We start from the raw sequence: 26347 nt of genomic DNA, 5'->3' as shown, positions 1-26347 counted from the left end.
AGGAACCTGAGGCTGTTTTCGTTAGAAGAAGGTTAAGAGGTGACTTAATAGAGATATACAAGATAATCAGAGGGTTAGATAGGGTGGACAGGGAGAGCCTTTTTCCTTGGATGGTGATGACTAGCATAAGGGACATAGCGTTAAACTGAGAGGTGATAGATATAGGACAGATGTCAGAGGTACGTTCCTAACTCAGTGAGTAGCAGGGGCATGCAACACTAGTTGTGAAACTTGAAAGGGTTCAGAAAAGATTTACAAGGATGTTGCCAGGGCTGGAGGATTTGAGCTACAGGGAGAGGCTGAACAGGCTTGGGCTGTTTTCCCTGGAGTGTCGGAGGCTGAGGGGTGACCTTATTGAGGTTTACAAAATTATGAGGGGCATGGATAGGACAAATATACAAGGTCTTTTCCCTGGGGTGGGGGAGTCCAGAACTAGAGGGCATAGGTTTAGGGTGAGAGGGGAAAGATATAAAAGAGACACAAGGGGCAACTTTTTCACTCAGAGGGTGGTACGTGTATGGAATGAGCTGCCAGTGGAAGTGGTGGAGGCTGGTACAATTGCAACATTTAAGAGGCATTTGGATGGGTTTATGAATAGGAAGGGTTTGGAGGGATATGGGCCCGGTGCTGGCAGGCGGGACTAGATTGGGTTGGGATATCGGCATGGACAGGTTGGACGGAAGGGTCTGTTTCCATGCTGTACATCTCTATGACTAGTAGACTAGCCAACTTTAAGGGCATTTAAATGGTCATTGGATAAACATATGGATGATAATGGAATAGTGTAGGTTAGATAGGCTTCAGAATGGTTCCACAGGTCGGCACAACATCAAGGGCCGAAGGGCCTGTATTGCGCTATTATGTTCTATGTGGAAATGGGGATGTTCGCACAGTATTCAGCACTGACAGCTTGAGAGTAGCATTTTTGCCACAGAAGTGCCTGCTAATGACCATTTATAACGAGTGAATCTAAGCATTGCTCCTTGCAATTCGTGGCATTGCAATCACTGAATCTTCCACTGTCTACATCCTGGGGTTACCATTGACCAGAGACTGAACTGGACTCACAAACTGCCCATGTACTGTTAGATTCAGCATGCTCCTTGTTGCACTTACACTCCTAACTCTCATTGTTTGCTATTTGTGGAGAGTTTTTTTTCCAAGCTATTTTGCCAGGCTCCGTTGCCTGAATGTCTAATGTACAGTTTTTTTATTCTTGAGCCAGTTGCAAAAGAATGCCCTATTAACGGAAGTGGGACCTGCCAACTGAAGAACAATTGAATAGTGTTATTCGTTTACAGTGAGAGGAGACACACTGGTGAATGATACAGTGCTAATTAGAAAGGCACAACATCCTGCCATGTGTTGGCCCTCTCCGCCTTTGTTTCCTGACCTTCCAGTCAGCCTGCTGACTTTTGTTTCATGTTTTCCCAACTGTATGTCTCACTCCTGAAGAGGCAATGTCTGGTTTGTGAGAACATACAATCACTTTATTCATCCATTTGATTTGACCATTTCTCTGCTAAACTCATACAAATAATGTAGTTTAAAGAGAGTTTGAATAGTGTGTTGAAGGTTAAGGAAACACTTTCCAATTTAGGCTTGCAGAGAACCTCAAGCATCATGTTGCCTACCGTGTGTTTTTTAAAATTCATTCATGAGATGTGAGTGTCATTGACTTGGCTAGCATTTATTGTCTAGCCGGCAGTTAAGAGTGAAACACATTGCTGTGGTTCTAGAGTTACATGTAGGCCAGACCAGGTAAGGATGGTAGATTTCCTGCCGTAAAGGACGTTAGTGAACTAGAGGGGATTTTAAAACAATTGATATTGGTTATCTGGTCACAACTATGCCAGTCAACTTTTCACTTTCCAGATTTTGACTGAATTCATCTTTCACTATCTGCAATGGTGGGATTTAGATGCATGTCCCCAGAACATTAGATGGGGTTCTGGGTGACTAGTCCAGTGACATTACAATTGAAATATATGGCTTTGCTACCCCTAACACGTATGGTGAAAAGTGTTCCCAAGTACAGACACTGACAATTTCTGCTACAGCATATAAACAGCATATGACACAGCATATAAACTTTTGCAATTGCTTCCCTTGAATGAAATGTGAGGCATTAAGAACTATGGTGATACTGTTGACAGCTGTATATCAGAGATTATGTATCAATCTTCTGCTGATACAAGATAATGCTCAGTTTCAGATTTGAAGCTTTCTTTCATAGGGTATGTAGATGTTCATTCTCACTCTTTAATACTCCTGTATCTCCAACTCTGCCTCTGTGGTGTGATAACTTTGTTATGAACTTTTCCCTTTTGCAATTCCTGTCCCTGTGTGCCCATTCTCATTGTTGTCCATTGCTCTATTAGACTCCCTTGAACCTCCTTCCATTGCAGATTGCTGGCCAATACTCCTTTGTCTCAATTTGCACTTCTCCAAACGCGAGACCTGATATTATAAAATTCAACGTCAATATTTCTGATTGCAGTAGAAGGATGATTTTCAGGCTATTTCACCAGTCTGGACTAAACCAGAAATGCACTTAATTAATAATAAAAATAAAATACTGAGGAAATGTAGCAGATCTGACAGGACTAGTGGAGAGAGAAACAGAGTTAAATGTTTCCAGTTCAAAGAGTCATAGCCAACTTGAAAGTTTAACCCTTTCTCCAGCAGTTTGTTTTTATTTTGCATCTCCAGCATCCGCAGTACTTTGCTTTTATTTTATTGGACTTGATTAATCTCGCGCAATGTTCAAATTTATGATTATAAGCCTTGAATTGATTACACTGTTTTTCTGCTTCCCTACTGGTGAATTTACTCCTCCCTTTAATGTCAGGTTTAATTATGGCATTGTACTTTAGAGAGAGAGAAGTTTTTGAAATCTATTTCTCCCATGAGACTGGGTAGTGCAGTGAATGAATGTAATGTCCTTACAGTTTGGGACCTGAATTTTAATTTTGCTCAAACTGGTGGAATACAAAAGTATTCTCCACACGCTTCAGGGTCCTGTGTGAATGGGTTTGATGCAGTTTCCATCCATATAGTACTGAAGGTGCACTCTTAGCTCATAAATGGCCATTAATGGTAATAAATTGGTAAAGCAGCAAATAGATGAAATCAGTACAGAAATTGAATATGCCACCGATACAATAAAGGGTGCACTTTTGAGCTTTAGTGAAAGCATCTCGTTCAGAGTAACAGATTTACTCTTCTTTTCCCTGCTGTACCCCACCCATGCTTATTGAGTCGCAGCAAAGTGTTGCAAATCTTACCATTCCTCACTTTGATAAAATGGGGTGCGTGGAGAATTCAGTCCCTATTTGCCCCTATTTCCTCTTCCTTGTATTTAGATTCTAATGTACAATTTCTCATTTGTACTTAAAATACATAAATACGACATCTGTAGACGTTTCACATGGTACGTGGAATCAGTTTGTCTTCCAGTTGCTAACCGTACTTAGCACCGATTACTCTGAACCCCACCTACATGTTAACAGCTTCAGTTCTTTGGCTTCAGTCATCTCCTTTTCATCATGTTTGGAATACCTGTCTTCAGTTGCTTCATCAATGTCCTTCCCTGCATTCTAGATCAGAAATAGGGATGTTTGCTGATGATTGCACAATGTTCAGCATCATTTGCAACTTCTCACGTACTGAAGCAGTCATAGAGTCATAGAGATGTACAGCATGGAAACAGCCCCTTCGGCCCAACTCGTCCATGCCATCCAGATCTCCCAACCCAATCTAGTCTCACCTGCCAGCATATGGCCCATATCCCTCCAAACCCTTCCTATTCATATACCCATCCAAATGCTTTTTAAATGTTGCAATTGTACCAGCCTCTACCACTTCCTCTGGCAGCTTATTCCATACACGTACCACCCTCTGTGTGAAAAAGTTGCCCCTTAGGTCTCTTTTATATCTTTCCCCTCTCACCCTAAACCTATGCCCTCTAGTTCTGGACTCCGCCCATGTTCAAATGCAACAAGATCTGAGCAATATCAAGGTTTGTGCTGACAAGTGCTAAGTATCATTTTTCCCAGGCAATGATCATTTATAACAGGTGAGAATCTAATGATCACCCCATGGCATTCAGTAGCAGTACCATGACTGAATCCCCACTATCAACATTCTGAAGGTTACCATGAACCAGAAACTGAATTGGGCTTGTTATATAAATACCATGGCTACAAGAGCAGGTCAGAAGCTAGGAGTCTTGTAATGAGTAACTCCCCTCCTGACTCCCCAGAGTCTATCCACCTTCTGCAAGGCACGTGTCAAGAATATGATGGAGTATTCTTCATTTGCTTGGATGAGTGCAACGCCACCAATGAAGCTTGACACCATCCAGGACAAAGCAGCCTGTTTGATTGGCCCCACATCCAGCACCTTCAACATTAATTCCTTTCACCAATGCACAGTGACAGCAGCATGTACCATCTACAGACTGCACTGCAGCAGTTCACCAAGGTGTTCAAACAGCACATGCTAAACCCATGACTTCTACCATCTCGAAGGACAAAAGGAGCAGATCCGTGGGTGCACCATTACCTGCAAGTTCACCTCCAAGAAACTCACCATTCTGACTTGGAAAATCTTGCTGTTCCTTCAGTGTTGCTGGGTAGGTATTCTGGAACTCACTCCCTGACAACATTGTGGTGTAACTACACCCAAAGAACTGTAATGGTTCATGAAGACAGCTCACCACTATCCTCTTCAGGCCACTTTAGGATGGGAAATAAATGCTGGCCTAGTCAGTGATATCCAAATCCCATGAACAATTTAAAATAAAACCTCAACCGCACCAAGAAAACGTCTGCTTCTACTTTGAATTGTGCCTTAAAAGGTTTCTATCCATCACAATGTTCAGCCTTACTAGGCTGAATCTTTTTTGCTGTGCTTTTCCAGCAACAGATTTTTCAGTTCTGATCTCCATCATCTGCAGTCCTCACTTTCTCCTCCTTGAATCTTTCTTACCCTCAGCAACATCTATTCTGCTTCAGTTTTCCTTGTCCTCTCTCATTGTTTGTCTCAATTTCTCTTGTGTGTCTGTATCTCTCTCTCTCTCTCTCTCTGTCTATCTCACTGTCTCCCTTCTCTCTCTCTCTCTCTCTCTGTCTCTGCCCCCCTTTCTCGCTGCCTGTATGTGTCTGTGTGCCCCACTCTCTCTCTCTCTCTGTCTGTTTCTGTCGCAGTCACACTGAGACCCCTTTCCCTCTGTGCCTCTCCTTTTTGTGTGTCTCTCTGTCTTTGTGTCTCTATCTCACAAAAGAAAGATGTAACTATAGTAACTATCATGGGTTTGAACTATTGCATCTTGCTGCTGATCTTGCTCTCATGCCTACTTTACAAGTTTGTCTCTATCCTTTCCGATTAGACCAAGATCTTGAATTCAATTAGTTAATCTTCACTGTTTCTTACCAGTTTGTGCATGACTTAATTTGCACACTGAAGCCTGTCTTCCCAGCCGTTCTATGCCCCCTATGTGATGGATCAAACTCCTTAATGTGTCTAGATTGCTGTCCTTATCACCCCACAGCCATAGTTTCCATTTCGTGTTCTTCCTTACACCTCCCTCCCCCTTCTCTCCCTCTGTTTTTTCCTACCCCCTCCAAACCTTCCCTGCTTGCTTTCATTTCCCCTGCCTTGCATTTCAATGATGAGAGCGCATTTTTTCTGCTCTCACTTCCCATGCCACGAACCTTGAAATCTACTCAACAATATCCTGCTCCATGCAGCACATAAAGAATGTGTCTGCCTCCTTTCTGCTTTCTGGAGAGTGTTATATTTGGAGGATGCACTGTTGGAATGAAATTCAGGTTGCACGTTTTTTGTTGAGACACAAAATGTTTTGGTGTAGTACAAATTAATCAGCAGTGGTATCAGACTGACTGGTAGATGTTGTATTTCAAGTTTAATGTAGTTTCATTCCTGATGTGATGTTCAGCACTCCATTCCTTCTCAAATTAGGTACTTCTGGTGCATTGGTGATCAGCATAATTCACAGTTGTACTATTAATGTGAATGTTGTCTAATCCAGATTGCTGTAGTAGAAAGGCAGACTAAAGATTTCTTATATTAACTCCTGTATTAACTCCACCATGATCTGGACAGTGGACAGGTCTGCTGGATTGTTTTATATAAGAGGTTGCGAGCTCTGGCTACACCGTGTCCTGTACATTAAGCAACTCATTTACTTTTCTCACCTGGCTTCCAATGTGATAGTTGTAGGATGTGGCTCTTCTTGCATCAGCTCACCTACAGCACTGAGTCTCACTGACTCCAAGGAAGACTCTGTCACCATTATGAATGGGAATGCAGTTTGCTTTCAGTATCTGATAAAATGTTTGGGGGGAGTCAGTACTGTACGTGCCCTGCAGGTATTCATGTTCCCCCAGTGTTATAAACACTTGTTCATTAAGCTCATCTCTGTACTAACAGTGTATAGTGCCGTAGAATCTGGCATTGTCTCATGATTGATGAAAGAATTAGTGGTCTATTTGATTTTGTTCCTGTGGGGTCCACTTGTGCATCTCTTTAGTATAGGAACTGAAATAACAGCCCTTCCCTATTTCACTGCTGATGTAGGGTTAGTGGAGTCATGTTCATACCTGCACTTGGGAAATCCACTGAGTAGCACATGTGATTGTTAACTTTCTAGATGCTGGAGTAGTCAGGAGGTCAGTGGCCGATTAGGCTCCTGACCTGACCACTTCAACACTTTTCACAGTTCTATGGTGAAGTACAAGGCCTATCTATTAACATCGCTGGGAGGCATTTTGGGTAGTTTTAGACTTATTAGCTGCTCACTTACCCCTTTGTGAATCCAGACCATAATGAGGTCTTGTTTATTGTGCCTTTTTCTGTCATGCGAAGATACCTAGTTTCTTTTGTCTCTCCTCATGGGTCATGTGTCTCATTGTAAGTGCCAGTTTAGATATAAAATAAAAGACTGCAAGTATTGAAAATCTGAACCAAAAATGGAAATTGCTGGAGAAACACAGATCTGGCAGCATCTGTATAGAGAAAGCATAGTTAACGTTTCAGGTCCAGTTTTTTTTGAGGCCTTGAGGTATTAACAGTTTTCTGAAAAGTGCGGAGAGGGGAAACCATTGGCAGTATCTGAGAGGGGGCTGTGGCTAAAGGAGATGAGAGTGAAGGCCTCACGGATTATTAAGTTGTTGTGGGAATCCATTTCAGGTAGTTTATGTTGAAAATGTCATCTCCATAAGATGGTCTAAGATTTGAGTTGGTTCATTTGAAAAGAGTTAGTGATAATGTCTTGGGGGTGCAAATGTAACTCATTAAGTAAGCTGCCGTGTTTGATTCTTGAGAATCCATCTGTTTATGGAAGCAACAATCTCTTACCGCACAAGAAAGAAGAATTGAGCAAAGATGGAATGGAGGAATCCGATCCCAGACCACTCCTCAGATCATTGATGCATTCCAGTTTGAATTAGTTTCTGTCCTTGAGTTCAAAAGCTCCCATCATTTTGATCATATGACCAATCAGCCTTAGTACTTCCAGAAACCTGATTATGGTTCCTTCTGTTTCTATCACTGGGTGTTTAATAAAGGCTTGATCACATTCTGCTTTATCACACATACAACCTTAATCTCCTATGCAATAAAAAAAACATGATGAAAGTATACACCAGCTCCTTGTGCATTTAATAGAGTGAAGACAGGATGACATTTCAACTGGAACCTTTCGTCAGACCTGAAAATATAATAGTACTGGCTTTTGACAGATTTGGCTTCTATATAAATGTACCTATAAAAGCAAAATGAGGATATTGGAAATCTGAAATAAAATCATTTTGCATACCATTCATGCCGAAAATGATACATCACCAGTAATTTATTCTTGAGGAAAGCTGTTAGCATGTTGCTGGTTGTGGTTAGGTAATTGCACAGCAAAATATTTGCAAAAACAAACCATCTTAGTGAAGGTGAAACTTTTCCAAGGCTTTGAAAGAGGAGTTTGTACAGTAAAATTAGCGGCTAGCTACTTGGGTATTTCTGGCGATAAACCTAATGCGCTCTCTCTTTCTTTTCTACGGTGTTTTAGATTCTGGTTCAGAGAACTGCCGATCAGTGATACAGGAGCATGCCACAGCACTGGGACTGGCCATATTCGGCTTGCTAGTGGAACGCTGCATTGAACAGTTAAAGGAAACTGCTAGAGGCAAGTGTTAATGTCTAAAACTGTGATCTTTCTTTCTGGGCCTGAATCTGACAAAGAAGGGCCAGTCTTTCTCCTTCCTACTGTTTTAAGTATTGGCATATTTCTTTCAAGGTGAAATAAGTGCATAAAATGGACACTTTTTAACGAGGTAGTACTCTGAGTTTACAAACTGCTAATAGTTTGGTCATTACCTAACTCCTACACTTAGCAATTTGCTGAATGCTTGGTGGACCATGTTTTCAACACGTGTTTCCATATTCAGCCAAAAGACTTTAGGTTGAAGTGGCTGAATAGGCTAACCAAAGAAAAACATTGCTCAGTGTAGCTTAAAATTGAGTGGCAAGGTATAGTTTTGCTCCAATTCTACATGCATCCTGTTCCCATTCCTAATAATCCTGTCTCCTCTGAGGTTATTCCAGTTGTAGATAGTATCATGTAGCACAGAAAAGAGCCCTTTCTGTCCAGTATACCACCATTGGCTCTTTGAAAGACATATCCCATTTGCTCCACTTGCTCTTTTCCCATCTTGTTTGTGTGCATGAACTTGCCTCACTCTCTGTAATCTCCCCTATAATATGAACAAACAATTTCCCAAAACCCTTCCATTCCCCCACACTTAGCTTTTGTGCATTTGCATCTTTCCTCCTCTGGTGGATAATTGAGAATTCACTCTTCACACTCTGGAATTATATTCATTTGAATCTGCATATCCAATTCTTTCTGCTCCGTCCAGGCAATCCTTAAATCCGGCATCTTCATCCACACTTCCTATCTCCCCTCCCAATATTTTCCTCCTAAGGCTCCTGTCTCTCTTTGCTAATTATGCATCTGTAAAATATGTTGTGATATTTTTCCATTGTAAAGACGTTAATAAAGTAAGTTGATTTTATGTTGTTAGAAACGTCATATTAAAATGCCATACAAACCTGGTATTAATTAAACTTGTTCACTTGTGTATTTAGCTGATGGAAAGTCTGCCATTGTTTTGCCTGTTTAAGTTGATGTAGCCATTAGCTCTGATTGGGTTCTCTTTCCCCTGTGAATGATGTGATACTGCAATACTGTACTTACAGTCACCAGGAGCGCACAATGAATTGGGATTGATTGGGTTGGCTCATTGTGATCTTTGTTAAGATGATCCTCTGAATGAATGATTGCTTCTGAGGAATGGACATGTCTTCCACGCTCAGATCTGAAGTGTTTTAAAAAATTCTTGTGAATGAGGTGATTTCTTTCTCTTTAGCTCTTTGGCTAACCTGCAATTGATCCCTCAGAGTTGGTTTCCCTCCATAACTTACTGTCACATTGGCCTCAGAGTTTCCATCTTGGGAGTATGCCTCTTTGAGTGCTTTGGTACTCAAGTTGTTTCTGCGTTACATTTGAAATTGGCATTAACTGTATGACTATAATTATCAAGACTTCCACACAATCTGTTACATGCTATTTTGCATGAGTTCAGGATTATTTTGATGGATACAAATTCTGTTTCCACACTGTCTGACTTCTGTGGCAAACAAATAATGTGGTAACCTCTTGGAGTACCTACAGTCTTTTTAAAAAAAACATTATACAGGTTAAATAGTCATTTTTATGTGATTGTATTTCTTTTCTGATGATTTAGGAGTGGTTATACACAGTATCCTAGTTGGTTGGCAGTGACAATAATACAGTAATTCAATCTCACATACCTCAACTTATCCTCCATGAGTTGCTCAATTAGTTTATGATGTCATCTGCTCTCCCCTAAGTTAAAATACAGCCATGATATTATGAACATCTATAATTACTACTAATTTGTGTTCAGCATGTAATCACCATTAAATTTATATTCTGAGGATGATGATTGGATGCAACTCTGAAGCTATATTATACTGAGATGTTTATCTCGGTCACAGGAAAATGCCATGAAGAATCATCTTCATGATCTAAAGCTGAGTTGTTTAAAAATTAGGATCTAATATACTATTCATTTTAATTTATTGGGAACTGTTAAAATCTCAGAATTTTGGAAAAAGAAACAGCTTGCTCACTGGTTCTATATTGTTTTTGTAATTTGGGCAAACTGACAAGGCTGTATTTATTGTCCATCCCAAGTTGTACCCAGAGCATTAACAGCCAACCACATAATGAGCCTGGAGTTACAAGCAGCTCAAATCAGGTAGAGATACCCATACTCTGGGAGGTGAGCCTGAACCACATCAGTGAACCAGTTAGATTTGTTTTACAGCAAAACAGCTGCTTTCATCATCATTTCTGGTATCAAACCACAGATTTATTGAGTTCAGTTTTACTAGTAACCATGCTGAGATTTGATCTCTCAACCTCTCAGTTGCTAGTTCAGTGCCATAATCAGTAAGTATTACTACTGTGGGTGTCAGGAACAAGCTGATTAAGGCTGCCACTGTTGAATACAGAATAGCTGTTTCTGAAATGAGGCAAAATTAAAACTATGGTGGCAAAGGGCAGCATTGGGTTAGACTTATAAGCTTTTAACTGTGATCAAATCTTGTTAATGCCTTGCAAACCTCTCTTGAAATCATGTTTTAAAAACTGGATAAATGGGCTGTCACTCAGCAGATGTCTGACATTCTCAAAGGGTCTCACTCAGGAAGCCCTTTTAATGGAACAGCTTGGCTGGAGAGGAAGTCACTCAAGAGGTTTCTTTACAATTCGCTTCAGAAGATTGTTTAATAACTGGTTGACAAAGAGAAAGTTAATTCAGGAGGTCTGTCTGCAGGCTTAGTTTTCCAAAAAGCTTGTTTTGCTGGCAAGGGCAGCCATGTATTTGCAATAAGCAATGTAAAGTGTTAGTGTACGTTCTTGGAAAGTCTTCACCAATGCTTTTGGTAGACATGCTGTGCAAATGGAAAACTCTGCTGCCCCCTGCTCATCTCTGGATAGTTCAAGTCAAGACTACTTTTGAGTCAAGATTCAGTGGGGATGTACCTCTATAAGGAATTACTGTTCTTTCTGAAATATGAAGTGTTGTAGGATGACTGGCTTGCTCTGCCCTGTAGAGGTCCAGTCAATCGAGAGGTACAACATTCAATGCGTTAAACGCTTTGGGCTTGATTTTTTGATCCTGCTGGGATTGGAAATGTGGAGGTGATTAAAAATAGCACTGTTGGCTGGTGGGCCAGGTCCCTGGCTCCATCTTGTCCTCAGGTTATTTTCCCTGAGGTATCAGGATTATTCATGTGGATGTCAATCCAGCTTTTTTACGGCACTTGATTCAAGAAAGCCGCGTGAAAGGTCCCAGTTAGCTTCAGCAGAAGCAAGTTTAGTTGCTTCTAGGTGATCTCTTGCTGACAGACTAGGAGTCCAGTATTTCAGGCTGGTGTACAAGCTCCCCGTTGCTGCTGTCACACCAGCAAGATGATCCAATCCTCCATGTAGTGTAGCACATCACTTCTCCATCCTTATTGTATAAAGTCCTTACCTTGGTCCTGAATTGCTGGCAGGATCTTAATATCTTTTTTTATGATGTCTGGGGTTAATTACCCCTTCTTTCATAACATGTTGAATTAGCATCCTATCTCCTTCTGTACTATGAAAGATATGTAAGTTATCAACTTCAGAAATTTTTATGGTGTTCCATGTTATTGGATGTACTGTTACAAAATGTCACAGGTTGAATATATGATTTTGAAAGCTACCTGACTATTCAGCCAAAGACTCTGAGTGCCTGTGCTCTTAAAACTGTTATATCCAAACTATCACTCTTCGCAGTTTTGAGCTGTGATAACTTGAATTGATCCTCAAATCCAAAGACAGTTGGATTCTAAGGATTTGGCTGGACTGTCTGTGAAAGGCGTTGACAAGTGAATGAATATTGAGAATTAGAGGGATTGGTCAATTTGACAGCTGCCTCACTTGTAAAAGATGTGATGCCAATATAAGCATTGGGAGTGTACTGCTTTCATGAGGGTAATATAGGTTGGGTAGTAAATGCTAGCCTTGCCAAAAATACACTCTCTCTGCAAGTAAATTTAGAAAAAAAAGATTCACCTGGGTTTGATGAGTTGAAGGTGGTCATATAAGCGGTAAGTCATTTTAAAAAAAACTGGAGCCCACATTCTGACTTACATTGCAGGTGTAGCATCATCTGTATGAGGCAGTGGTCAATAGAGATCACCTGGTGAGCTGGACATGAGGTGAACATGTTGATATAATTGTTGTAGTCAAGTATGAGAAGCAGAGCAAGTATAGGGACAGCAAAATGGAGCAGGAATGTGAGTTGAATGCTAAGGTGTAGAAGGCAAGGCTACAAGTAGGAGAAAGGTGTGATTTCTTTGCAAGACAAACTGAAACAGTGTGTAGTGTGACGAAAATCAACATCACATGAAAATTTACTTATTTTGGTTGTATACATATGTACAGATAACCAGAAGAGAGTACTGCTACATTCCCCCCATTTAATGAATAATTTATACAATGTTGAAAATTCCATGCAACTTAGATGTACATCTCTTCGTTTGCATTTGTTGAAAAACAAATTTAACCACTGATTTCTTGTTTCTAAGAGGATACCTCCTGATTTGACTTGCAGAACCTGAAGGATGTTGACCTGTATTGGCCTGAGACTGAGAAGTTTTTTCTAACTAAGATTGATTTTTGTTCTTGTTCCTGTTCATTAGTTAAGGCCATCTGACTGTAACTCAGCTCTGTGCTAGTTTTGTTAGAGTACCTGAGAGAGAGCAGCACGGTGGCTCAGTGGTTAGCACTGCTGCCTCACAGCACCAGGGACCTAGGTTTGATTCCAGCCTTGGGTGACCATCTGTGTGGAGTTTGCACATTCTCCCCGTGTCTGCGTAGGTTTCCTCCGGGTGCTCTGGTTTCCTCCCACAGTCCAAAGATGTGCAGGTCAGGTGAATTGACCATGCTAAATTGTCCATAGTGTTCAGGGATGCGTAGGTTAGGTGCATTAGTTAGGGGTAAATATATAGCATTAGGGTAGGGGAACGGGTCTGGGTAGGTTACTCTTCAGAGGTTGGTGTGGACTTTTTGGGCCAAATGGCCTGTTTCCACACTGTAGGAATTCTATGATTTTAACTATCGATGCACTACTGGCTTCATTAAACCCATTTGGTTCTTCCCAATTCCCTCCTTCACAAACCCCAAGATAGAATATGGTCTAAAATTATAAATTTAATTTTTCCACAACTAAGTATGAGCATACAAAATAGGCGCCTGCTCCATCATTGAGTAGGGTCATAGCATTCATGAGTTTTGTCTTTTGAATTCCTTTGATGACCTTTGACCTCCCCACCTAACACACACTATTGTAAAATATTGACTACCCCACCTCCATCACCTACTGAGGCAGTATCTTCCAAAGTCGCACAACCCTCTCAGAGACAAAATTCCCCTCATCTCTGTCCTAAAAGGGTCGCCGTAACTTTAAAACAGTGTCCCTCCCCCTGCCCAGGTCTGGATTTTCACATGAGCAAACAAACTTTCCTCATGCACCTTGTCAAGACCATTCAGGATCTTGTACATTTTCATCAATCACCCCTCACTTTTCTAAACTGCAGGGGAAACAAGCCCAGGCTGTCCAGCCCTTCCTCGTAAAACAGATATCTCATTCCAGATGTCCAGCTAATAAACCTTTTCTGAACATCCTCCAATGCATTTCCATCCATTCTTAAATAACGAGACTGAAACTGCATACAATATTGAAGATTTGGTCTGCCCGTCCGTTGTCTAACTAAAGCGAAGCATCCTTGCTTTTATGTTAAATGACTTCCATTATAAAGCCTAGCATCCCATTTGTCTCTTGATTACATACTTTAGCTGCATGCTAATGTTTTATGATTCATGCATGAGAATGCTGAAATACTTATGCACTTCAAAATTCTGGAGTCATTCTCCATTTAAGTGAAATTCTGCTTTTGTATTCTTCGTGATAAAGTGAACCAAGTCACATTTTCCCACATTATATTCCCATCTGCTTGATTCTTGCCCACTTTCTCAATATATTGAAATTAATTTGAAACTTCCTTATATCTTCACAAAATGCTATCTTATCTATTGTCATGACCTACTGGGGTATTCAAGTCCCATTAATCCCAGAATTGTCTCATGAAAATATTTAAACAAACTGTCAAAAATGTCCAATTATCCTGACTCAATTCAGGTTCAAAGAAAACACTCACCAGGTCTCTACACTTCACAAGAAAGCAACTGTTATTACAAACTTTTTTTTTAACCAGTGGCAAGAAAGAAATACGAATTGCCAATTTATATTCTACAATTTAAACTCTTCCCCCCTTCTTTATTCCCCCTCCCCCTTCACAGACAGACAAGACATGGATGTTAAAGGTGAAAAGTCTAGAAATGAATATTTGAGTGTTGAAGCAAGTCTCTGGTTTATTGTTGAACTTTGATGTTCAAAAACAGAATTGCTCAAACAAAAACCTTTTGAAGTGAATGAAACAAAAATTCTACAGATGCTGAAGATGTGAAATGGAAACAAAATCCAGGAGAAAGTGGGCAGATCTGGCAGCATCTGTGAAGAGAGAAACTGAATTACTATTTGAGCCCCACGACTCTTTGGAGCTATCTGAATAGTGGGGTCAGTACATTGTTTCAGAAAAACCACGAATGATGGAGAGGTTGGGGCAACTCTGTAAAGAATGATTCTATCAATGGAGTCACTCAGAATCATGTTGGTCTGTGGAATGGCTGGAACCTGTATCGCATGCAGCATGTTACTGTGCATTTATATACATGTTGACATATTTGCACACAACATGTGTTTATGGTTGACCATTACACTTTTTGCATGCTTGCTCTTTCTCAAAGTATTCACATGTCTCACTGGATGCAATTCAGGGTGAGTTATAGGAGGGCAGACGTCTTTCTCTCTTTCTAATGTCCACTGGAAATGAAAAGCTTTGTTGCTGCGCATTGTTGCATATGGTGGTCAGACACAGTAAAGCTGGAATACCTTGGAACCCAATCTCTCATTTTCCTTATTAGAGGTTATGGCTGCCCTTTGGTTTCATTGCATTGCCAAGATCTGCATACACAAACAGAATCTATTATTGTCCTAACTATGCAGAGCTTGATTTGGCAGCAATAGCTCTGCAATCATGTACCTATTTCATTTAAATTCAACTATGCATTTTTTCCAATGGAATATCTAAATTGAGTAAAGGAAGCATCACATAGATGATGAGTCCTTTACATTTCAGACTTGTACCAAATGTGCTGGCAATTGATGATACAGCATTGCACAGCAATCAATCTGCTTCTCAGCTTCAGGCCACTGCCATAACTTGACCTGAAAATGACTGGAGATCTCTGGAATCTACTGCAGTAACTTAACTAACACAGAGTGTGATTTTTAAGGTACTGGTTTCATCAGTATGCTGGACAGCCCATTGCCCACTGAAGGAAGAATGCAGGATATTGTTGGTAAGCATGCAGTCCTTCAAGTTCTTGACCCTGAGTTAAAGCCCAGCCCACAGTGATATTAAATCTTCTCACCTTGCTGGTTTTAGTCATCTCAGCTCCATGGACAGTTGGTGCAAATCTGCAGCTTATGCACTCTTTGGCTAGCGCTTAATAGTAGCGGTCCTGGATTGCCACTGGTTTGAGTTATTCTCCTCATTTTCTCTTGATGGTTAACCACGTGAAGTGGTGGAAGAAGGAAACTGATGGAGAAAACAAATGAAACAATTCTCTGTTCAGGAAGGAGGGAGGTGAAAAGCAGGAAACTGCAGGTCAGTTATCCTACTATCTGTCATTGGGAAAATACTAAAATTCATTATTAAAGAGATAATAGGGCATTTAGAAAATCATATCTCAAACAGACCAAGTCAAGGTGGTCTTGGAAAGGAAGATAGTGTTGGAAACATTTGATAGAATTATTTGAGAATGTAACAAATAGGTTGGATAAAGGGGTGCTAGAAGATGCAGTGCATTTGGATTTCCAAAAGGCATTCAATAAGGTGTCAAATAATAGATTACTGCACAAAACATGATCTCATCGAGGTGGTATATGAGCATGGGTGAAAGATTAGCTAACCTCCAGGAGACAGAGTCTGGGTAAATAGGTTGTTTTCAGGTTGGCAAACTGTACACTTGGGATACTGCAGGATTCAGTGCTGGGGCCACAACCATTTACAATCTATATTAATTATTTGGATGAAAGGACTGACTCACTGAAGCCAAATTTTCTGATACGCTAATTGAGAAAGCAAATTGTGAGGAGGATGCCAAGAGTCTGCAAAGGGACACAGATAGGTTAAGTGAGTGGGTACAGATTTGCAGCTGGAGTATAATGTGGGAAAATGTGAGGTTGTTCATTTTGGCAGGAAAATTGGAAAAACAGAATATTATCTAAATAGGGAAAGACTGCAGGATTAATTTTGGTGTTCTTGTATATAAATCTCAAAAGTGAGCATGCTGGTACAGCAAACAGGAAGATGTGGGTCTTTATTACAAAATGGAGGGAGAATAAAAGGCTTAGTGCAACTGTATAGGGCATTATTAAGACTACACCTTGTGGGTGCAGTTTGGTCTCTAAATTTAAAAAATAAGCATACTTGCATTGGAGGTAGTTCAAAGTAGGTCCACTAGCTGATTCCTGTGTGGAAGGCATGACCTAGTAAAGGTTGAACAGGTTGGATGTACATTCATTGAGTTTAGAAAAATGAAAGGGAATCTCATTGAAACATAAGATTCTGACAGGGCTGAACAAAATGGATGCAGAGATGAAGTTAAGGAGTCTGAAACAAGGGGTCAGGGTCTCAGGATGCAGAGGATACCATTGTGGGCTCAGATGAGGAGAGATTTCTTCATTGAGGATGGCAGTCCTGTGGAATTCTCTACCACATAAGGCTGTGGGGACCAAGTCATTGAATATATTTAAGAAATAAGAACATTTCTCAATACAAAAGACTTCGAGGTCTGGGATGGAAGTGGGAAAATGGAGTTAAATGTGATCATTATGGCAAAATAGACTGGATGGACCAAATGGCCTTCTCTTGCTCTTTTCTATGTTCCTAACCTATGAAACATATAGGATTTGCCAGATCTTGTCAAAGTAGATGCTCAGGGAATCTCGAACTTGGTGCATGGTTCCAAAGTAGGGGCAATCCCATATAAGATTGGAATAAGGATGAATTTCTTCTTGTTTTTAGAATTTTGGATTGACAAGAGATTTATGGAAGACAGACCTAGAGGTGAGGTTGAGACCACAATCAGACCAACCATGATCTGATTGAATAGCTATTTGATATTTTCTTCTCAGGGAATTAGTAAGTTCTCATAAATAGTATTGAAATATCTGATTAGTTAGTTTGATTTTCTCCTTGTGGTCTGATCAATAAATGTTGGCGAGACCCTTGGGAGAAGCTGTCCCACTCAGTCTCCGATGCTGCTTCAGTAGTTTGTGTTATTATCTGGTAGGGCCTGACAGGTGATGGTTTAATGTTAATGAAGGGACAGTTGGGTGAGTGCTTGACTTGATATGTGAGGGCTCTATGGTGCAGTTGGAGTGTCCCTACCTCTGGTCAGGAGGCCTCGGTTCAAGTCCTCCTGCACCAGAGGTGTGTAATGCTGTCACTGAGCGGGTTGATTAGAAAGTTTCTATGGAAGTAGGGAATACATAGGTGGTGTTTTGGAGATTTGTGATGTGTGTGTTGGAATAAAGCTTTCCTCAAACAGATTGGAAGGGATTCAAAAGATGAGCTACTCCATCTCTGAAATGGAAAACTTCAAGAGACTCATCATTGTTTCACTCAGTACTGAGCTAGGGTGAATGAAGAAGATGAGAAACAAGTCAAGATTTGAGGTGATAATCAATGTGTGAGAGGTTGACAATGAGAAAAGGAGGGACAGCTGCGGTCATAATCTTTAGATCTTGTGCAGGAAATACATATAGGATAAATGAATCAATAAATCTACATTTATATGCCCCGATATGGAAGCCATGAAGAATAATTGCAGTTTCTCTTTTACTTTTATACTTTCATGGAACATGGCAGGACTGCAGAACATTGATCTGATTTACTGGTTGTGAGATCATTGCAATTTTCATGGTGACAATAACAAAACAAATGTTTACAGATTCTCCGATAAATATTATGCTTGGCAATCAGTTTAGATACATATCCCTGCAATAGGAAGGATGTTGTGAAACTTGAAAAGCTTCAGAAAAGATTTACAAGGATGTTGCCAGGGCTGGAGGATTAGTGCTATAGGGAGAGGCTGAATAGGAGCAGTTTTCCTAGAGCGTCAGAGGCTGAGGGGTGACCATATAGAGGGGCACGGATAGGTAAATAGGCAAGGCCTTCTCCCTGGGCCGGGGGAGTCCAGAACGAGAGAGCATAGCTTTATGGTGAGAGGAGAAATATATAAAAGGGACCTCAGGGATAGCTTTTTCACACAGAGGGTGGTGCATGTATGGAATGAGCTGCCAGAGGAAGTGGTGGAGTCTGGTACAATTGCAACATTTAAAAGGCATCTGGACAGGTATGTGAACAGGAAGGGTTTAGAGGGACATGAGCCAATTGCTGGCAAATGGGACTAGATTAATTTAGGATATATAGTTGGCATGGGCAAGTTGGACTGAAGGCTCTATTTCCATGCTGTACATCGCTATGACTCTATATCCAGGAGTGGCTGAGGTAAGCTGGAAAACCTGTAAAAAGCTAATGGTGGGTTTGGAAGCTTGGGTTTCAGTGCTGTTGGGCTGCAGCATTCTGGAAGCAGGGGTACAGGTGATGGAGGAAATGCAGGTGATTTCTGAGTCGATATTACTCATTTGCAGTCGAAAGACTTCTGACAATGAATTAATTTAATGTCAAATCTACGGCATTGAGTATTTTGCTTCCAGAGAAGTGGAGATGTAGGCAGTAAGTCATTTAACACAGAGCATTGCAAATAACTTGCGTGGTAATGCAACTTGTTCATAACTTTATATTTAGGCCATAATTTTGATTTTAGTCAGCATAACCCAGTTGTGTATAGACTGTATCTGTTCAGAACATTGTAGGAGACAGCACAAGTATAGGTTGACAGTGGACATGAGTTGAGGCATGTTAAACTGCTGTGTGTAGTATGGATTTATTAAAACCATGGTACACTAAGCAAGGAGCACTGTACAATGAATAAAGACGTGATCTTTTATTAATTCATGCGATGAGAACAATATCTGATTTCTAATTGACAAGAGGGCACAACCAACTCCCAAGGAGCATGGACCTCACCAAAAATAGCACAAACAGTCAGAGAAGTACAGCCCAGAAACAGACCCTTCGGTCCAGCTCGTCCATGCCGACCAGATATCCCAACCTAATTTAGCCTCATTTGCCAGCACTTGGCCCATATCCCTCTAAACCCTTTCTATTCAAATACCTGTCCAGGTGCCTTTCAAATGTTGTAACTGTACCATCCTCCACCACTTCCTCTGACAGCTCATTCCTTACACGCAATACCCTCTGCCTGAAAAAGTCATCCCTTAGGTCCCTTTTAAATATTTCCCCTCTCACCCTAAAGATATGCCTTCTATTCTGGACTCCCCTAGCCCAGGGAAAGGACATTGTCTATTTACCCTATCCATATCCCTCATAATTTTATAAACCTCTATAAGGTCACCCCTCAACCTCCGCTCCAGAGAAAACAGCCCCAGCTTATTCAGCCTCTCCCTGTAGCTCAAATCCTCCAGCCCTGGCAACATCCTTGTAAATCTTTTCTGAACCCTTTCAAGTTTCACAACATCCTTCCTATTGCAGGGATATGTATCTAAACTAATTGCCAAGCATAATATTGGAAACAAGCCCTTTGGCCCAACAAGTCCACACTGACCCTCTGAAGAGTAACTTACCCAGACCTGCTTCCCCTACGTTTACACCTGACTAATGCACGTAACACTGTGTAATTTAGCATGACCAATTCACCTGACCTGCACATCTTTGGATTGTGGGAGGCAACTGGAGCACCCGGAGGAAAAAGTGAGGTCTGCAGATCCTGAAGAAGGGCTAATGCCCGAAACGTCGATTCTCCTGTTCCCTAGATGCTGCCTGACCTGCTGCGCTTTTCCAGCAACACATTTCCACCCGGAGGAAACCCACGCAGACACGGGGTGAATGTGCAAACTCCACACAGAAAGTTGCCCGAGGTCGGAATTGATTCCGGGTCTCTGGCGCTGTGAGGCAGCAGTGCTAGCCACATCATGTCCACCGCTCTACCCTCATCAATCTTCTTTATTACTACTTCAAAAAACTCAATCAAGTTTCTGAGATGTGATTTCCTGCACATAGAGCCATATTGACTATACCTAATCAGCCCTTGGCTTTCCAAATACATGTACATCCTGTCCCTCAGGATTCCCTTCAACAACTTGCCCACCACCATTCGTCAGGCTCACTGGTCAATAGTTCCCTAGCTTGTCCTTACCACCCTTCTTAAATAGTGGCATCACGTCTTCTGGCACCTCACCTGTGACTACCAAATGAAACCTTGGTCAATTCCAATTAGTTCATAAGACATAGGAGCAGAATTAGGCCATTTGGCCCATTGGGTCTGCTTAGCCATTCGATCATGGCTGATGTGCTTCTCACCCCCCGTTTTCCTGTCTTCTCCCGTAACCCATCAACCCATTTCCAATTGAAAATCTGTGTAACTCCTCAAATCTACTTGCTGTCCCAGCATCCACTGCAATTGGGGTAGTGAATTCCACAGATTCACAACCCTTTGGGAGAAATAGTTTCTCCTCAACTCTGTTTTAAATTTGCTACCCCTTTTCCTAAGACTATGATCTCCAGTCTAAAAATGCCTGCAAGAGGAAGCATCCACTCCACATCTGTTTTATCATCTTGAATACCTCCATTTGATCTGCCCTCATTCTTCTAAATTCCAGAGACTATAGGCCTAAACCGTTCAATCTCTCTTCATATGACAAACCCCTCAACTCTGGGATCAATCTAGTGAACCTCCTCTGAACTGCCTCCAAAGCCACTACATCTTTCCTCAAATAAGGGGACCAAAACTGCGCACAATACTCCAGGTGCAGTCTCAGCAATACCTTGTATAATTGCAACAATACCTCCTTTAGCTATAAAAACCAACATTCTATTGGCTGTCTTTATTATCTGCTGTATGACAGTCTGGATAGTGTAGATCAACCAACATTATAACAGTAACAGTTTCAGCAATGGTAAGTTTGCTTGTAGTCAGCTTCTCGAACTCTCCTCTGTCTTCAGCCTGCTCATCATTTGTGCTCTGAAGGCTGTGTCTGTTTAGTATAGTTTCATTCTCTCCAGAGGTTTTGGTTTCCAGTTTTAGTTTGCTTAGAAACTGGAAAGTTTAGTTTTCTTTCTCCGTTTCCTTCTATAGTTAGAATCTGCCTGAAAAGCCATATGCTTTGAAACTACAGATTCTTCTATCATGCAAGCAGCCTCAATTTTATTGCTTTGCTAGATTATCAGAATATCATGAATCATCATTTGCAGCATATCAGTTTACTCAAGAGGCCAGAGCATCAATGAAGCAGGAAAGGCCTGTTCACTTCATCAAATCTACCTGGTCTATCTAGGATCTCTCTTCTGATGGAAATGCTAAGCATTTTCCTTCTTCTTCCCTCAAGTAGTGTTGCTGAAAGCTTTCTAACTTTCCCTACTTCTGAGCAGGTGTCAGCCCAAGTCCAATGGGCGATCTTAGTTTGTTCTCTCTGATTTTGTCTGGGCCACTCTTTGGTGATACGCAACCTGCTCTGTTTATTACTAACCCTGAAAATTATAACTTTGGCACATGAGTAAACATGTCTTTGCACAGACTTGTCATGCATTCTCTGAAATGGTATTGAAGAAACATCAATCAAGAGCTAATGTTTTAAATTTGTTTTTGTTTCCTGTTCCAACGGAGATGTAGAAGACTATTGCAAGCCTCAAACAGTTAATGAATTGCAGGGAAAGGTGATTGACGTATTTTGTTTTCTCACAAACTCTTGTGTTTCCATTCTGTCTTAGCCTAGGGTCGGGGGTCAGTCATCCTCCGATGAAAAACAATGGGAATGTGAAGGCAGTGTTTCTCCATGTATCCGATAACCCCGTGCTTTCTGTTTTGTTTTTGTTTTTTTTCCTATAGATTACACTGTACTGCACTGTGCGAAATAATAATGTGGACTCTGGGAAGGTCATACTGGAATCTGTTTTTATAAATACTTTTCACTTAGGATTCAATATAAAGTGGTCTGAGATATAGCTGCTAGTATTATGAATCCAGCATTTATAGGTTAAAAAAATTGCACTTGAACTTCTCCAGCATTTAGGGAACTGTATTTGGCTCTGTCAAAAAAAAGTACCTTTTATTGTACAATATCCATTCCTTGGAAAATTGTAGAAGAAAAATGTCAGCAGAAGGAAATCAAACAAAATACCAGTGCAGAGCTATTAGATGAAGCAAAGTGTTAAACACTTTCTTGGTGGTTTTAGTTGATCTGCGGTAAACCTGAAGACTACAATGCAGCTCTTGTGACTGCTCTTTGCAAAATAGACTCGATGTTAACACCCGGGAGCCTGTAACTCTGCTAGCAAAGCTTAAATCTGTTATGTAGAAAATCAAATATTTTTAACAATTTGTGGGTTGTTGGCACTGCTGACGATCCCAGCACTTACTACCTATCCCTAATTACCCTCAAGCTGGTGAGTTCACCGCGTTAAGGCAGCAGGTCCAGGATATTGACCCAGTGAAAATGAAGGAACAGCATTGCAGTTCCAAGTCAGAATAATGTGCATTCAACTCCCTTGGTGCTGGAGTCCTTTCTACAAACCTCTCTGTTTTTCTATTTGATTTCCTCCTTTACTGTCCTCTTTAAAAACTAACTTTGTGGCTGTATTGTTGCCTGTATGACACTGTATCAAACTTTGCTTTGTAGCACTGCTGTGACATGCCTTGGGAAATGATATGTGCTTTATAAAAAAAGTTGTTGCTGTGCGTGCACCACTTGCAGGTGGTACTGTTCCTGCTGCCCCTGCCCTCCGCAGCTGTAGAGGTTATGGTTCGGACAATGCTATCAAACATTAGTGAATTGCTGCATTGTGTCTTTTACATGGTATATACTGCAGCAGTGATATATTGGAGTGAATGTTTAAGGTGATGGTTAATGTGTCCTGGTATTGAGCTTCTTGAGTGTTAAAGCAATAGTATCCAGTAAGTGAGAGTCTTCCATCACTCTGCAGTCTTGTATTCTGTAGAAGGTAGGCAGGGTTTGGTGAGTCATAAGATGAGATACTTATCTCACAATTCTTAGTCCCTGACCTGCTCTTGTAGCTACAGAATTTGTGATTGACAGTGCAAACTTCAAGACAAGAAATGGTGCAACGGGTTGAACTGACTTTCCATGATGCTACGCTATTTGCCCTGGAGACAGCTGTAGAGTATGTGTACCATTTGGAAGGGTCATGTATCTCAGTTTGTGGAAAAGATTCAGCTGGGAAACTGGGCAATCATGGAGTGTGCTTCTTGGCCTGATGTATATGAGGTGGTAGCTTTAGGAAAATTTGTAGTCATTTGTGAGGCTGCACGTTAGTGTTCAAGAGATGGAATTAGAAATGTTTTTTTGAAGGAACAGAGTCAAAAATTACAACACCAGATTGTAGTCCAACAGGTTTATCTGGAAGCACTAGCTTTCAGAGCACTGCTCCTTCAGGTAGCTGTGGAGCAGGATCATAAGACATAGAATTTACAGCAAAAGATCACAATGTCATTCAACTGATACAATATATTGAACAAACCTAGATTGCTGTTAAGTCTTTCATCTTTTAGAATGATTGCAGGTTTCGGTTTATTAATACATAAATCCCAGCACTTCTTTCAAGTCACATTCTCGAGGTAACTTAGGTTTTACTAAAAAAAAGTGATGGGAAACTAAATGATGATATCAACAGGGGAACTCAGCAAAGGCCAGAATCCTGAATGTGTTTAGATATGTTCCAGTTCATTCAAATGTCAAATCTGTCTCCATGTGTGAGAAATGAAGGATTTGATTAATTATATCAGGGCTAAACTAATCCCATTGAGCAGTGAATTTGTAATTGATTGTATCAGAACAAAGATCAAAGGACAAAGACAGGGGTTCAATGCAACTTATTTATTTTACACAATGGTTGTCCATGACTTGATCTAAGATTGGCAGAGTTTCATAATTCCTGCATATTTCGGGATGGGACAAAGGTGGCTATAAGGAGGTCACAGCTCAGACAGTGAGAGAGGTTCATGGGGCTAATGGCCTCCTGCGGTACCTGTGCTACCCATAAACACTGCTTTTCCTCTTGCTGAGAGCTGCTTGGAGTGGTCCTTCATTTAGTGTTTTTTTTAATCAGGTGTTAACATAATGGTTTCTGTACTTGTGTCCTGTTGAGTAACAACTTGTAAGTTGTAAGTTATTTACTTGAAGAATGTCCTCCTCTTACAAGTTTATTCCATAAAAAAACTGGTTTGCTTTTGGCTTAGTGTGTAAATGTGCGGTATGGTATTTTACTGATTCATACTTACCAGAAAGCTATGCTGAGCTCTATGGTTCCTGAGGAGTTGCATATAATATTGGCTTCCATTGACTAATGAGAGAATTGACTGTGATTTCTGCTCCCAATCAGTAACCATAAATTGCTGTGGAAAATATTAGATGTAATATGAAGGCAGGACTGAGCTTGGCTATGGTGCCTCTTGTGGTTGAATAGCCTAGCCATGTGGCAGTCAGTGCATGCAATGTGATGGGAAACAATAAGCTGATGTGAGCCTGGAAAGTTCAATTAAACTTCCATGAGCATTTTTGATTTTTTTTAAACTTGCCATGTCCTTGACCTAGGAATTTCAGCAAACTGTTTAAAACATTACAATTAGATTTCATAGAAAAGTGTGATGAATATTGGGCATCGGAACTAAATCAATCTCTAGGGGCCCATGCGGTGATGCACAGGAAGTGATGCTGTATCCTTGGTAACTTCCGTTGTTTGCTGTTATTTTCAGCATTGGTGAGATAGAGCTGAAATACTTTAGAGCTGCAATTCATGATGCTAGGATTTGTTGGCACAGTAACAGTCCCATTTCACAGTGTTTTCTTTAAATTAGATGATTCAAGCATAAAAATGGAACTGATAAAGCTTTATGAGGTTAAGTTAAGGAAGGTTATACAGAATGTATGAATGAAAATGTTCTGATTGAACAGCTCTGTTAGAAGCCCTCTACAGGAGGTTCACTCATGAAAATTCTTTTTGAACTGCAGTGAATTATTTGAATATGCAGTTGATTTGTTCACATGTTAGCCAGCCTTCTATTTGCTGAGCTGTACTGTGTTAACATTGTTGGTAGGTCATGTATCAAAGTACCAAGACTGGCATAGGTATGAAGCAATAGCATTCTGGATCAGTGGTGCTGGAAGAGCACAGCAATTCAGGCAGCATCCGAGGACAGGCAAAATCGACGTTTCGGGCAAAAGCCCTTCATCAGGAATAAAGGCAGAGAGCCTGAAGCGTGGAGAGATAAGCTAGAGGAGGGTGGGGGTGGGGATAGAGTAGCATAGAGTACAATAGATCAGTGGGGAAGGAGATGAAGGTGATAGGTCAGGGAGGAGAGGGTGGAGTGGATAGGTGGAAAAGGAGCTGGGCAGGTCGGACAAGTCCGGACAAGTCAGGGGATCGTGTTGCTGGAGGTTAGAAACTAGGATGAGATGGGGGAAGGGGAAATGAGAAACTGTTGAAATCCACACTGATGCCCTGGGGTTGAAGTGTTCTGAGGCGGAAGATGAGGCGTTCTTCCTCCAGGCGTCTGGTGGTGAGGGAGCGGCGGTGAAGGAAGCCCAGGACCTCCATGTCCTCGGCAGAGTGGGAGGGGGAGTTGAAATGTTGAGCCACGGGGCGATTTGGTTGATTGGTGCGGGTGTCTCGGAGATGTTCCCTAAAGCGCTCTGCTAGGAGGCGCCCAGTCTCCCCAATGTAGAGGAGACCGCATCGGGAGCAACGGATACAATAAATGATATGAGTGGATGTGCAGGTAAAACTTTGATGGATGTGGAAGGCTCCTTTAGGGCCTTGGATAGAAGTGAGGGAGGAGGTGTGGGCGCAGGTTTTACAGTTCCTGCGGTGGCAGGGGAAAGTGCCAGGATGGGAGGGTGGGTCGTAGGGGGGCGTGGAC

General features: G+C 41.2%; 1 protein-coding gene across 1 annotated transcript in view; it reads left to right on the top strand.

The window, feature by feature from the left end:
• smg6 (SMG6 nonsense mediated mRNA decay factor) overlaps positions 1 to 26347 on the top strand; it is a 488459-nt gene that overhangs the window by 160824 nt on the left and 301288 nt on the right. Inside the window, exon 10 of the mRNA XM_087977135.1 lies at positions 8087 to 8203. Within this exon, the coding sequence (XP_087833261.1) occupies positions 8087 to 8203 (117 nt within the window). The remainder of the gene's footprint in view (positions 1 to 8086; positions 8204 to 26347) is intronic.

Source organism: Chiloscyllium plagiosum, unplaced genomic scaffold (assembly GCF_037043375.1).
Source record: "Chiloscyllium plagiosum isolate Xiang-an unplaced genomic scaffold, Cpla_swu_hap1 HiC_scaffold_31, whole genome shotgun sequence".
Lineage (NCBI taxonomy): Eukaryota > Metazoa > Chordata > Chondrichthyes > Orectolobiformes > Hemiscylliidae > Chiloscyllium > Chiloscyllium plagiosum.
This window is presented reverse-complemented; position numbering and strand designations above follow the sequence as displayed.